Genomic DNA, 15,333 nt, shown 5'->3' with positions numbered 1-15,333 from the left:
TGTGTCCATTCCTCTGAATCTATTTGCAACAGACATCTTCTTGGTATAATTTTCTCATGTCATTTTTCCTAGACTGACTTCCCCTATTTTAGACTCCTTGAAGACAGGGTCTTATTAGATTCTTTTACTGCTCCATTAATTCTCATCCTGCCCAACATCCCCACCAGGTACAGCAGTTGGCAGCTTGCTAAGTATTACTGAAAGACAACTAGGTGGCTCAGTGGATAGAGCTCTGGGCCTGAAATCAGGAAGACTGATCTTCCTGAGATCAAATCTGTCTCAGACACTTGGTAGCTGTGTGAACCTGGACAAGTCACTTAACCCTGTTTGCCTCAGTTTCCTCATCTGTTAAATGAGCTGGAGAAGGGAATGGCAAAGCACTCCAGCATCTTTGCCAAAAAACAACTCCAAATGGGGTCACAAAAAGTGGGACAGTACTGAACCTCTGAACAACAAATGTTGACAGATGTAGCTGCAAGGTGCTTGTGTGAGTGCACATGTCGGTGGGTATGAGAAGAGGGGGTGGGGTGGTGAAGCAGAAAGCGTGGGATGTGAAGTTTGGCTTTGGTGAACTGCTTCATCTCTGCAGGGCTCAACGTCCTCATCTGTGAAATTAGGGGTCTGGGCTAGGTCACCTCTAAGATCTCTTCCAGCTACGCCTCTGCTCCTGTATGTGTGCACACAGCTCTGTGTGACCTCCACTACCCCAAAGAGGAAAGGTCCGGGGACTGGAATTCAATACCTGCCTCGATCTGGTAGAGCAATGTCCAAAAAAGCACCCTGGATTTCAAATCCTAACTCTAATGCTGTCTAGCTCTCTGGGACTCATTTTCTCCATGTGCAAAGTGGAGATATTTGTATTGGCTACATCACAGGGTCGTGAATGTGAAGTGTGTGTGAGCTAGCAGTCAGCTCAGCTTTGTCTCCTCGTCCTTCTCATTCTCCCTTTCAAGGGAGATGACAAAGAGGAGCAGGGTGGGGCATGTGGACAGTATGTTTCCCTGGCAGGAAAGACTTCATTTACTGGATCCTGTGAGTTAGAAGGCGTGTAGAGTCCAAAGGCTGACCAAATAAGGGCTCTCCCTTCTAATCCTTTCCTATTAAATAAGACCTTCCCTAGCTCCCCAGCCTTTTTAGTACAGCCCTTTCTATACCTCTACATTCAGCAGTACTCATTCTGGTCCCTGGATCTTTGTATATTCCCCCTTCCTTTTCATCCAGATTCTTCAAGGGACCTCTCAAATCTCAACTCATCACAGAACCTTCCTTGAAAACCTCACCTCAAACTGATTGTTCTGTCTTCTGTGGCACATAACGCATCACCCATTCTGGATCTTAATGTTGTTTTTCAGTGCTAGATTCTACACTGCCCTGTTTGATGCATGTATGTATCATAGTCGGAATTTCTGTCACTTCCAGTTTGATACTTTTCCCCCTTCCCCTAACAACTGTGAACCCATTTCCTTATCTTTAAAATGAAGGAGTTGGACTAGCAGGATTCTTAACTTGGGGTGTATGAACTTAAAATTTTTTTGATAATTATATTTCCATATAATTGGTTTCTTTTTTTATGCACTTTAAAAATATCAATCTAAAAAGGGATCCATAGTTTTCACCAGGAGTCTATGACACAATAAAGGACAAGAACCCCAGAGATTTTTAGCTACTTTTCTCTCTAAATCTAAAACCACATTTTGTCACTTTCAGAGTTTTGTACTAAGGTTGCCCTGTGGGTTAGTGTCTAAATATTATGGACAGACATCTAGCTCTGGAAAAATCATCTTACGATTTTCCTTGGCTTTCAGCTAAAGATGTAAAAAATGAGAGACCTCAAAGTCAAGTGAAGAGGGGAGTTGGAAGACAGATGCCTCTACACAAGAGAAAAACCACACCACACAACAGGCCAGTGCTTCCTGCTTTTATTACATTAAATGTAACATTTTATACAAACGCTGGGGGCCCCCTTAAAATTCTCAGAATTAACCAGAATGACAAGCTGCCCCATATCCAACAGGCATCCCCTCAATCCCAGTGCATCTCTGGGTCTTGCACTGTATAGCTCTGTAACAAACTATACTTTTATGAAATATTAAGGAAAATAAATTTTGCCACTTTTGTAATAAAGTTCTTTTCAAAGGACTGTACCCATCCTTCCCCTGCTCCTCTCAGTAAGTGCCCAGCTATAAGAAAAGGGCTCATCCAAAGGAAGTTCCCAAGGCAGGAAGGGAAGTAGCATTTGACATTTCAAACAAGGCTAAGGCGACAGCAAAATTGGATTCCTCACAGTCCAATCTGAAAGTTGAGGTTTTCTCTGCCCAGAGCACAAGGCCTGGGGAACATTGGCTGTCAGACTGTCTGCTGGAGCCCCAGAAGTCACCTGCTTGAGGACCTTCAGGTTAGTGTAGGACGTGACCCTCCTACCCCTTTGTGGGCTCCTTCCCTGGTCAAAACCTCGAGCTCTTTCCAACAGTCTGGATTTTTACAGTGGTTTGTTTACTTAGCTGGAATTAAAAATACCTAGCTTTTGCCATATGGTTGAGCTGGAGGAGGGGAGGAGACGATGGGAAGAGTCAAGAGACCAAAAGGGACAAAGTGGTATCTCTGCACCACTGCAACTTTTTGTGCTCTCTAGAGGTGACTGAAGCCAAGGTTTTTTTTAATGATTCTGTTAACTCCAAATCACATACACAACTGTAATCACTGACATCTCTAGCCAGAGCCTTTATTCTCCATTTTCTTCCTTATGGGTCTCGTTAAGCCCAGGTCTCAGGCCTGACTCAGTTCTGATGTTCACGGCTAAAGCTCTTGTCATCAGTGGGCCAAAGCTGCTCAGAAAATCCTTCCTCTTCTCTCTAAGACAGTTTTGCTTACAAAGCCAGACAAATGGGACTCCCTTGTTTCGAGGCCTTTTCATTCTGCAGGGTTCCCTTCGCTGCTGTAGTCAATACGCTGGTAAACCAGGGCCTATGCCATCACCCCACTGCACCTTTTACACACAGCCAGAGAGTCCAGGGGAAATTGTGGGCATGTTGTCCTAGACTTGGCCTCTATTATGACCTCCCTCCAGTTGATGTTTGATAACATTTATGTGAACTATTGATACCCTAGAAGCTGAAGGGAGATGGAGAAGCAGGAGGCCTTGTGAACTGAAACAGAAAAGCTAATTCTGTGCTTGTAAGGGTCTGACTGAATTCATAAAATTCCGACTCCCAGTTGTATTAACCCCATTGCTGCACTCTTCCCCCTTCAATTCAAATCAACATATATTAGCTCCTACTTGTGCTGCTCAGAGTCCCCAGGGAAGAGGCTGCACTAGGGTCCCTGCTTGTCCAGCTTTCCGTATCACAGAGTCAAGCATGCCTGTCCCTGGTTTATCCAAGAGACACTTAGATATCTTGGGGCAGGGAAGCCTTCTTCCTAAAAAGAGATACCAGATAGTCTCTCCATCCCTCACTTTAGCACTTCAGATTCACTAAATTAAAAAATGGAGATGAGAAACAGGATGTGTCAAACCCAAATACAAATCAAGTGACTGAGACCCATCTGGACACCTACCAACTCAGCCCTCAGCTTTTCTGGAGAAAACTCCAAGCTACTCCTTGTAGTCTGTTTAAAAAGGCCTTTCCCTACAGCCAAACAGCTACCTGTTGGACTCAGGGAGCTTCATAGAATAGTTTGGAGTATGGTGATGCCCAGCACTCAACTTGGAAGAGGAAGATTCCCAGAACAATCACTGCTGCTTCCTTACCTCTTCTATCAAGAAGTGAGAAAGTGGTAACAGTCTGCCACTTAGAAGGCTACCACAGGACCCCAGATCTAGATAATTAAAGAATGGATAAACATCATTATGATATAACCTATAGTTGGCAAGCCACCAATAAGGGTCATATGGGGTCCTGATGGGAGGTTATCATTTTCTGAGGATGGTGTATGTGTCATGGGGCAATGAATTTACATAGAGATGGTTCACTAGCTACCCTAAACCTGCCTGGATTTTTTAAGCTTTTCAAGAGACAAAGTGCTCCCTCAGGACTAGCACTGCCTAGGTCGGGCTTCAGTCTGCCTAAACAGTATCTTCTCTACCCTTCAGTGAAACAGATGACTTAGACACTACCAACTAACTTGTCCTGGGCGAAAGGATCCTTAGCAGCTACATGCAGGCAGTGTGATTCCAACTCTCACAAACTGACAGGGAACAGATCCCTTTTTCAAAAAGGGGTAAGGTAGAGAAGGGGAACTTAACAAAATAAAGTCACTCTTTAGGACAGCATCAGACAATATGTTTCAAAATATATTAGATTTTGTTTTTATTGTAGAGCACACAGATCATAGCAAAGTGCCAAACACACAAAACTACAAATAATTTTTTGGGGAAAAAAGCTGTAAAAAAAAATAAAGCTGCAACTGCTTTAGTACTTAAATCCAGATTCAAGGAATCAAAATCTGAGAAGTTTTTTTAAATTTATATTTCAAAAGAGGGTTCTAAATTTATCACTAGACCCCAAACCTTCAGAGCCTTCAAGGCCTCAAACAAGTTAAGTCAACAGGACAGAACAGAGAGAAGGATCAGGTGGGAAAAGAAAGTTAAGGTCTTAGCAGCAGGAGTCAGGTTTCTCCTGAGTCATCTTTATGGCCAATGGAGCCCTGTTTCTACTAAGAATTCCTAGCAGTTCAAAATGAATAAGACTTCAGTTTTAATAGGCCTGACTCATTGAAAGTTGCTAAAGTTTTTTTTTAATTTTAAAAATGTATTAAAAAGGCTCTTCCCATTACTCACAACTCTCACAACCCTCCCAAGAAACTGACAAAGGAAATAATCCAGGGCGAAATATAAATTTCCACCAGAGCCAACTCTTTTCTCATCTCCCCTCATGGCCAACACAAAGCCATGAGAACCTGTGGAAATTCCCCTTTCTATAAGAATTAAAAGACTAAAAGAAGAGAGAAAAAGAATTTTCAAAAGCTGATACCCTCTGAAGTTCTTGTCTTAAGGGGAGGGGGTAGAGAAGGAGGTGCCTTCTCTATGGGGGACCTAGAAAATAGACTGCCAAATGTTGAACATGTAACATGGAGACCTCTCCCAGGCTAGGTCCTCATCAGGAAAGAAGGGAAAGGGTAAAGACAAAAAGATTAGACAAAAACCCACCACACGCCATGACACTTCTTGGAAGGACGTCCGTCCTCCTTGCTAGAAAAATCTCTAAAACCGACCAAAACATGAGAAGATTCTAACGTATCCAAATATTCACACACATGTCCAGATGCATGAAAGGAGATACCTATGAACAAAATCATGCTATTTAAGGAAGGGCTCTGTTCCAGTACCACCTTCCCCCCACCTTTTTCCTGGGCTGCCGGGAACGGTCAAGAACTGGGTGAGAAAGGATGACAACCGCACATGTGGGAGAAAACAGAACTTGATGCAGTGGCCACATAAGCTACCAGCTAGATGTTCTAAGCAACTTGGAAATCTGCTGCAGGAAGAACAATTGGCAAACTTTGAGATTCCAGTTACCAAATGGCAGGTTAGAGAAAAGAGTCAACAGGAGACGTTAGGGCTCAGCAGGCCCAGCTCTAAAGTTGGTAAAGCGTGAAGAGGCCATGACCAAGTTTCAACTCTAGGGGGTCAAACAATATATTTAGAACGTTTAAAAAAATTTACAATTAAAGCAAAAGGACTAATTTCTTGAATCTTCAGCAGTGAAACAGTAAAACATTTTTGGTGTTTTAAATAAACACAGCCTAGCACAGCTTGAACTTTCTTCTGCTTGGTTAGGGCAAACTGCCCATCTAACTGACCAGGTGGTAACCAATGCTCCCCAGCAACAAAGATGCCTCAATATCATTTCCATTCAGGAAAATAAATGAACAAAAAAAAAAAATTCGGATCCTGTCCCAGTTCCTTTCTTCAGCCCTAAAATGAAGAAAAAAACTCTTAAAAAAAAAAAAAGCTATGAGAAACAGCCAAAGAAAGTTTTCACAGAAGGGAGGCTGGTTTCTGCGGCTTGAGTCTGTTTGCTCTTTCTCAGTGTCTCCTCATCTTCACTTTTCGGGCTGGGCTCCCATCATCCTCTGCGCAGTCCTCCGTGTACTCAGAAGACTTTCGCCAATAGTTCTCAGAGCTGAAACTGCTCCTTCGCCTGTGTTTTGGTAAGAGGACAGAGCGTCGGTTCTCTTCCTTGTCCATTTCTAAAATCCGTGGTCTGTTGGGGTAGAGAAAAGGGAAGAATTACAGGTAGGGGGGCAAGAAAAAAATAACTTGGGAGTTGGTATCATATGACAGAAAAGACACTGAAGCGGAGGTAAGATCTGGCCTTCAACTAGCAGCATAACTCTAGGAAAGTCACCTACCCTCTGAGTTTTGTTTTTTTCATTTCTAAAATGTAAGAACTAAATCAGATGATCTATCCAAGGCTCTGTCCAATTCTAAATAACTCTTTGCCTTCTCTAGGTCTAAGTTTTTCCATTTGAGATATAAGGGTTAGACTACAGACAATGAATAGCCCCTTTTAGTCCAAAAACCTTATGGTTCTGGAAAATACCAAATTTCTGAGATGTGATATCATTCTGCTCATAGGCAGAATAGTATAGTGGAAATAGCTATGGGTTTGGCATCAAGACTGGCTCTGTCACCTGCTGTAAGGAAAGTACTTTATCAGCTGAAATCTTCTATATAAATGTAAGTAGAGAGACATTTTCCCTAAGAAGCAATAAAAGTTATCTTAGTTTCATCTTCTCAAGAAGCTATACATAAGGCAAGAGTTGAATACCAAGCTGTTTGAGAACCTTGTCTCTAAGTTTGTCTTAAACTAAAGAGAAATGGTAAAGTCAGGAACATTAGTATATGTTCCAGTGTAGTTCCTTACTATTTATATGGTAAGGTGCTAGTAGTGTGGTAGATAATAATGCTGGTCTTGGACTTGTTCAGTCGAGTCCAATTCTTCGTGACCCTGTAGACCACAGCACGTCAAAACTGTCCATGAGGTTTTCTTGGCAAAGATACTGGAGTGGTTTGCTATTTCTTTCAACAAGGATTAAGGCAAACAGTGTCCAGTGTCACACAGAGGCCAGATCGGAACTCAGATCTTCCTGACTCCAGACCTAGAGTACTAGGTGACTCTTTGGAGTTAGGATACCCAAAATCAAATCCGGTCTCAGACACTTACTAGATACATGGTCCTGAGAAAACTATCAATCTGTCTCAGTCTCAGTTTCCTCATCTACCCATTCTCCCAGCGCATGCTGTAAGGATCAAAAGAGATAACGTATGTAAAACATCTGGCAAATGTTAAAGTGCTATATAAAATGCTTATATAAAATGATTACAAAATTTCCTCTGCAGGGTTTGGAGAGAAAATATGATGGAGTAAATTTCTAAAATGTTCTAGAATCTGTGACTTCAGTTCCCTTTACTTCAACACTCATGTTATTTCAGGCAGTAAAACCCCAATGCAGTTCATACCTATGAGCAGCATCTGGATCTGCTTTCCGGTGGGACCGCTTTGGTTTCAGGATCTGGTCCCTATTGCTTCCTGACAGACGATCAGAAGTGTAACCCGGGGGTAACACAGAGTTACCCAGGGACTTTGTTTCCAATCGTGGGGCATCAAGTCTTGTCCTACAAAATGAAACACAAAGAGTTACCAGCAGGATTCTTTGAAAGTAGAGCTGCCAGGAAAACCTGGGAAGATACATGAACTGATGCAAACTGAAATGACAAGAACCAGGAGAACGCTGTACACAGTAACAGCAATACTGTATGATGAACTGTGAATGACTTAGCTCCTCTCAGTAATACAATGACCCAAGACAATTCCAAAGGACTCATGATGAAAAATGTTATCCACCTACAGAGAGAGAATTGATGGGACTCTGAAAGCAGATCAAAGCACACATTTAAACTTCAGTTTTCTTGTTTTTGTTTTCTGGTCTGTGTTGTCTTTGCAACATGGCCTATATGGAAATATGCTCTGCGTAACTTCACGTATATAAATCTATATCAAACCTTGCTTTTTCAAGGAGGAGGGAGGGGAGAGGGAATTTGGAACTGAAAAGTTAAAAAAAAAAGAATGTTAAACATTTTTTAATATGTAATTGAGAAAAAATAAAGTGAGAGGAAAAAAGAAACTTGTAGCAGAGGAAGAAAAAAAAGAAAGTACAGCTGCTTTTCTCAACCACTGGAAGCCTAAAATTTACGGTAATTTCACTGCTAAAAAACAAAATGTCAAGGGCTACACAGTCCTGGAGTCAAACAAAAAGTCAATCTAGGGAGGCAGGATTACATCGAATTCAAAAGGCCAACAGTCTGTAGGGGTGATAGCAAACTCCAGAAAAAAAGGACTAAGTATATCTACTTGCAATATGTACTGCTGGTACACGCTATCTGCTAGGTAGCACAGTGAATAAAGAGCTGGTACTAGCTGTGTGGCCCTGGGCAAGTCACTTAACCTATTGTCTCAGTTTCCTCCTCTGTAAAATAGGGACAACAATAGCAGCAAACTCCCAAGGTCGTTGAGAGGATCAAATGAAATAATATTTGTGAAGTGCTTCTGCACAGTGCCTGGCACATAGCAGGTACCTAATAAATACTTATTCCCTCCTTTCTCCCTTCCCCTCCCTGTAGTCACTTCAGCTGATAAGATACTTGAAAATATGTAGTTAACTTGCATATTCAAGAGCTGGGAAGGAGAAGCAGCCCCAAAGTATGACTATAAAAAGTCTCATTTCCTTAAAGACCCTCAAAAATCCTAAGTCCAAATAAAAGTTACTTTTAGAAGGCAACACTTATTCTAATAATGCTGCTCTCGCTCGGAGTATGCTTGGAACTCCTCCCTAAAATGGCTTTTGGAGGCATATATGAGCCATACAGAAAAACCAGTTCTTATTTTAGCTGCCCTTTTGTTTTCAACACAAAAATGCTATTTCCTAAGCCTAATTATTCATTGGCATTTTTCTATTTACAAAACAATTTTTAAAAAACAAGGAAAAACATTTATCTTCATTAAGGTTATTTATTCCAGAGTGATAGACACATTTTTGGCAATGGCTTATGGAGTTTATACCTTTGAAGAAGGGAAGCTAGTAGGGAGAGGGGGAAAAAAAGAGTGCTCTAGGGAAAAGAAAACAAGGGGGAGCACATGGTTAAAAAAAGGGGGGGGGGGGGGGGCCAGGATGTAGCTGAATAAGAGGTCGGCAATTCTTGAAGTCCACGAACTAAAAGTTTTGATCTGATTCAAGAGTCAATGTCACCATTACAGGGCTTTGAAAAAGTGAGCAAAATGGTCAGAACATACCTAAAGTTTAAAAAGTATGCTTCAATCTGCATTCAGATTCCATCAGCTCTCTCAGGAGGTGGATAGCATTTTCATCATGAAACTGTCTTAGATCACTGTATTGCTGAGAATAGCTAAGTCATTCACAGTTCTTCATCATACAACTAACTATCCAAAAGTATGGAGGGGAAAGACATTGAAAGCACTATTTTCAAAACTGCTCTCCAGTTTTCCCATCAGTTATCTGATAGGGAGTACTTTCCTAAGTCACTTAAATGGTCTGATTTATTGAACTTTGGGTTACTGAGTTCAATTATTTCTGATTCTCCCTTGTCTGTTGCATTCCACTGATCTACTTTTCTATTATTTAGCCAGCACCAAATGGTTTTGCAGATTGCTGATAATATGGTGTGAGATCTGGATGTCTATTTCCCCTTCTTACTTTTTTCATGATTTCCTGTGATATTCTCAATCATTTGTTCATTCAAATGAATAAAGTTATTTTGTCTCCTTCAAAAGAACATCCCTTTGGAAGTCTGGTATAATAGCACTGAAACTATAAATTAACTGTAGTAATGTTGTCACTTCCATTACATTGACACAACCCAGCTATGAGTAATGAATATTCCAGCAGCTATTTAAGTTGTTCATTATTTCTTTTAGGAGTATTTTGTAATTGAATTTATGCAGATAGTAGAGGTAATTGGGTACAGTGATATGCATTTGTAGTTATTTTGAACAGTAACTTTTAGGGACTTTCTATTACTGCCTCTTAAATTGTTATTATTATACAGAAAAGTTGTTGATTTTTGTGGGTTAATTTTGTAACCTACAACTTTGTTGATCCTATCGTCTCAGTCAGTTTCTTTGATTCCTTAGGGTTATTCGAGTCATGTCACTAGCAAATAGTGACAGCTGTCTTTTAAGTTTTTAATTTCTTTCTCTTGTCTTATAACTGTTGCTAGTATTTCTAGATCTATATCAAATAACAGCTGGGAAAGGAGGTACCTCTGCTTTACTTCTATGTTTACTGGCAAAACTTCTAGTGTTTTCCCATTAGGTATGATGTTTGCTTTTATTTGGATTTTATCATATTAAAAAAGATCCCTTTATGCCTTATGCCCATGTTTTTTTAAAAATAGCATAAATGAGTGTTGTACTTTGTTAAAGGTTTCTTTCTGCAGCTAGTGAAATCATCACGTTTGTTTTTAATATGACTTTGATTGTTTTCCTAATGTTGAATGATCCTTGCATACCTGGTTCCCTGTTTGATTTTTAAGAGAACAGCAGGAAATCTAAGGGTAATCCTATGGTACATGACAAATACAACTTGGGAAGATGAGATAGCAAGGTGTACACAACTCAGCAAGCACACTGCATTCTGACAGGGATGTGGTAAGAGCAGAAAGACTCAAAACTGCATGCTTCAAGGCAAATTCAAGAGCAGCATGAGCAAGGGAAAAAAGTCAGCAAGAGCCGCTTAACAAGCAGTCTGAGAAGTGGGAAAGGATGGTAACGATGGAGAAAATGCCATGGAATGACCTAGAACAGCTCAGGTTCCGATCTGCTAACTGCAGTTTTCACAGTTTAGGGATAAGCAAAGTCACTTGGAAATTTAGAAAATGTCTACAGAATCCCAAATGAGAGCCATTGCATTTAGTAGTTACACTCATTATGTATGGTGTACGATGGAGTTGGCCTTGGACAATGACTGGCTAAATCATCTGGGGCCTGCCATTTTGCCCCTCAGGGCTCTAAGTAACTCTCTAAGACTGCATACTGCAGAGAAAATGTCAGCCTACATTAGAGAAGAAGTTCGTCACCAGGAAGAGTTCCCTACATCAATGAAATCACAGGTCCATTTCCTATTTCCTCATAATGGGTAAAACCATGAAGCTATGAAGTCAACTGATCATGAGCAGTGGTATCCTTTTCACAGAAAATCCCATGTAAGTGTATAATTCTTCCAGTGATGGTACAAATTTCCTTTAGGACATTTTAGGAATAGTCTTCTCTGGTGGCATGTGGATGACTCATACCCATCCCCTTACTTTATGATACCACTTAATTTTTTTATCCTAAATTATTACTGGCTGTTGCCAAAAATCAAACCCATCCTTAGAAAAAAAAAAAAAAAAGGTCTCCAGAGAGACTATTCCCAAGTCTGTACCATAGGTTCTGAAAACTACTGCCAGAGATAGCAGTCCTAGACATTCTGAGCAACGGCAGCAGTTCTGGAACAAGTGAACAGACTGAAGCAGTTGCTTTGAAAGACAACACTCATTTGGATAGCTAAGTTCTGCTATGTTTGTTAAAGGGTTTTGTTACTTTGCCTTTAACTAGCTGGGTGAATCAGCAAGTTTCATCTGTTTCTTTGTAAAAAGAGGAAGTATGATTAGTTCTATAGTGGCTTCCTACTACCCAAAGATAAAACAAAAAGTCCTCAGCTTAGCACTGAAAAGCCACCAGAACCTGGCTCCAACTGCCTTTTAAGATTTATTTAATCACCACTTTTCTTCATATACTCTATGCTCCGTGTTCTAGCCAGCCAAACCTGCCTACTACTTACTTCTGAACTAGATAATGCCTCTTGCTTTAGGATTCTGCTGGAGATGTTTCCCATTCCCAGAACCACAATGCCTAGGATGCATGCTCCTTTTCTTGTGGCTCTTTATTCCCTTTAAGGCTCATCTTAGCAGCAATGCTCCTTTCTCCCCTTTCTCTGACAGGTGGTCAGTGTTTTCTTTCTTCTAAAACTACCTTGTAGACAGGTAAGTATACTACATCTCTGTCCTTATACCCCTAGCACCAATGACAGTGCCTTGCTCATTGAAGTAGGAACTTAACAATATCTGATGAATTTAATCCCCTATCCCTTTCTGCTCTAATATTTTAGGACTTTAGTTACTACTCCTCCCAAATGCAACAATCCTACTACATTCACACCAAAAAGTATTTGCTTCCAGGAGCCTACATACGCTGGACACAGACCCAACTGACCCATCTTTAGCTAAGTTATTGCTAACAGAAGACAATGACCTGAACTCACGCAATGGTAGATGAAAAGAGATGATAAAATTTAATAGCTTCAAGAGGACTTGCTGAAGTTTCCAAATAAGACAGATTCAAACAGCCACCCCAAGAAAGGATTCTTATCTTTATTCCAACAACTTAACACAGCAGATGCAATCAAATCAGCAAGCATTTATTAAGCATCTAGTATATGCCAGTCATTATATCTGGTGCTAGAGATATAAACATAAAAGGAAAACAACTCCTGCCCTCAAGGAATTTATATTCTAACAGCTAGATAAATACACACACATATATTAAAATAAAGTTAAAGCAAAAATAATTCTATATCTAGCATTATATAATAATTTATAAGTATATTCTATAGAATACATTTTGTAGAAAATAATATAGTAATATGGAATACAGATGATATATAATACTAGATATTATATAAATATATTATTTTTGCTTTAACCCTATTTATTGAAAGATACATTTAAATAGTCATCTAGGTACAAAAAATTATTAGAACACAATGCATCTAAAAGTCCTAGGATCTATATCTGACACAATCCTATTTAACTTCCCTTTTGATGTCTGTATGCAAAATCACAGTACTCTATTCTGAATGAATCTATTCCTACATGATTGCAATTCCTAAGGTAAATTTAGTGTTCACTGCCAAAATTCTTGAAGTCTGAAGTTAATCTTCTGGGAAGAATCCAGACATTTATACTCCCACATATAATACAATGGAACTCATAACTGCAATCAGATAGTACAAATTTCATTTTAAAATTACATGCATGCACACACACAGTCACACAAATAAACAAACACATACAAAATAGATAAAAGGTAAGTTGTGGGGAAGGCACTCAGCGCTGGGGGAAGCCAATAAAAACTTTTTGAAGAAGGTTGTGCTTGAGTTAAGTCTTGTGGGAAACCAGAGAGATTCCAAGAGACAGTGGTGAGGAAGGAAAGCATTGCAGGCATGAGGAATAGTCAGTGCAAAGGCCAAATGGGAGACGGAACATTGAATGTGAGGATTAGCAGGGGGGCAAGACTACAGAGTTTGTGGAAATGAGTGATGTATAAGAAGACTGAAAAGGTAGAAGGAGCCAGGTTATAAAGAACTTTAAATGCCAACAGAGTATATTTGATACTGGAGATAATAGGGAGCCATTGTGGATTAGTAAGCATAGAAATTACATGGTCAGAACTGTCCGTCAGGTAAAGTAGTTCAGCCACTGTGTAGCTCTGAAGTATGGAGAAATTTGAACCAGGAGGCTATCCCAATAGTTTAGAAGAGCAAGTGAGGACCTGAACAGGGCAAGGGCTGTGCAGGTGCTGAGAAGGGGTAGAGGAGAGCTGCTTGGGAGGTGGGGAGCTAGGGGGAGAGATCCTAGGGTCACAATTCTAGAACTAAAACAGCTCCCATCAGAAATTAGAGACTAGAGTTGAACAGATAGACAGAAAGGTAGATAGAAACAGACATAGATATACACACATGCATACACACACACGAGGAGGAGAAGATGTATGAAGATGCACAGAAGTCAAAGAGATCACCAAGAGAAAAGAGAGTGCCCAGAACAGAGGCTTTGGGTGTACCCAGAGTTAGTGGGCATGGCATTGGTTAATATTCAGCAAAGGAAACTAAAGAGGAATGGTCACAGAAGTAGAAGAACAAAGAACAGTGTCACAAAAACCCAGAGAGGATATCCAGGAGAAAAAGTGCAGCAGAAAGATCAATAGGATGAGACTGGGAAAGCCATCAGAATTGAAAATTAAGGTATCACTGATAATTTTGGAGAAAGCAGTTTTACTTGAATAATAAGGAAGTACCATTTTTTCCAAGGATTTTTCCAAGAGAAGAGAGGTGTGTGTGTATGGGGGAGGTATGGGATACACAGGGCAATAACTAATGGGCATAGTACAGTCTACAGATGGATTTTTATTTTTCATTTTTAACACAGTTCATATCACATAAAACAATTCCAACTTTTGGTCAGGTGATACTTCTTTTAAAGCATTTACAATATAGACCCCAAATTTTTTTTTAACATTAACCAACTCAGACGCAAATAATAACTATGAATGTTAACTTCACAAGCTCTTGACCTAATTGTCTCCACGCTATTATTAAGAATTAAAGGACCCTAACCTATTGTTGTTGGTCTAAAGTCCTAAGCCTAACAGCTTAATTTTAGACTTGACCTCGGATGTTCCCCTACCAACAATTTAACAGATCTGGTATTAAGCTTACAAACCTTTTGACTACAGGAAATTGCCACTAAAAGTAGGGACGTTGCAGGGAAACAATATCTCCCCAACTTCGTGTCAATTCCAGGCAGGATTAGATTATCCACTTGCATTCAGTCAGGCTTAAAGTCTGCCAGGTGTCAGTGGGGAAAGTGACACAGATGGGGGAGACTTGGGAATGTTTGTAGGCACAGGAAAAGGATCAGCAGACAGTGAGAGAGAGGGGCAATCTAATGGAGAAGCCAGTGGTGGATAGGATTTAGGGGTACATGTTAACCTTGGTGAAATCATTTCTTATTTTCAGAGAACAGAAGAGAATAAAAGGATAAGACAGTAGGGTATTATGTCAAGGGGATGTGAGATAAGAAGGGACAAGAGGGAGCTAGTAGCCAGTGGCCTTGATTATCTCAGTAAAGTATAAGATGAGGAATACAGCTGAGAAGACAAATCATTGTGGTAAATGGGATAAAGAATCAATTAGGAACGAGAAGGATGGCTTGTTGCCCAGTTGAGATAAGAAAACATAAATCCGTAGTGGACCAGTCAATACAACTGTGTGACTTTCTGTGGTTCCATTGGGCAGTATATAGATAGAAGCAGAAGATGAGAAGCCAGGGTTGGAGTGTGACAAGTCATGAGTGGCAATAGGACAAGGAAGCAAAAGATTCAAGAGCAGAGGCGAATACAGAGTTGAACTGATTCACTTAGGGGTCAAGAATGGGGTGGGAAGAGAGTGAAACCAGAGTAGGAGTGATAGCCCAGAAAAGCATCAGTTTGGAGG

The 15,333-nt window shown here is 40.3% G+C and overlaps 1 protein-coding gene across 1 annotated transcript in view; it reads right to left on the bottom strand.

Annotated features, from left to right (window-relative positions):
- Positions 1–4,282: 4,282 nt before the first annotated feature.
- Positions 4,283–15,333, bottom strand: part of ALKBH5 (alkB homolog 5, RNA demethylase) — a 30,475-nt gene continuing 19,424 nt past the window's right edge. The window contains exons 3-4 of the mRNA XM_072597077.1: positions 7,463–7,618; positions 4,283–6,203 (exon numbers count right to left, since the gene is read on the bottom strand). Coding sequence (XP_072453178.1) covers positions 6,026–6,203; positions 7,463–7,618 — 334 coding nt within the window. The 3' untranslated portion in view covers positions 4,283–6,025. The remainder of the gene's footprint in view (positions 6,204–7,462; positions 7,619–15,333) is intronic.

This window comes from Notamacropus eugenii, chromosome 3 (assembly GCF_028372415.1).
Source record: "Notamacropus eugenii isolate mMacEug1 chromosome 3, mMacEug1.pri_v2, whole genome shotgun sequence".
NCBI classification, from domain to species: domain Eukaryota; kingdom Metazoa; phylum Chordata; class Mammalia; order Diprotodontia; family Macropodidae; genus Notamacropus; species Notamacropus eugenii.
Note: the sequence above shows the minus strand (reverse complement) of the source record. Positions and strands in the feature narration are given on the sequence as shown.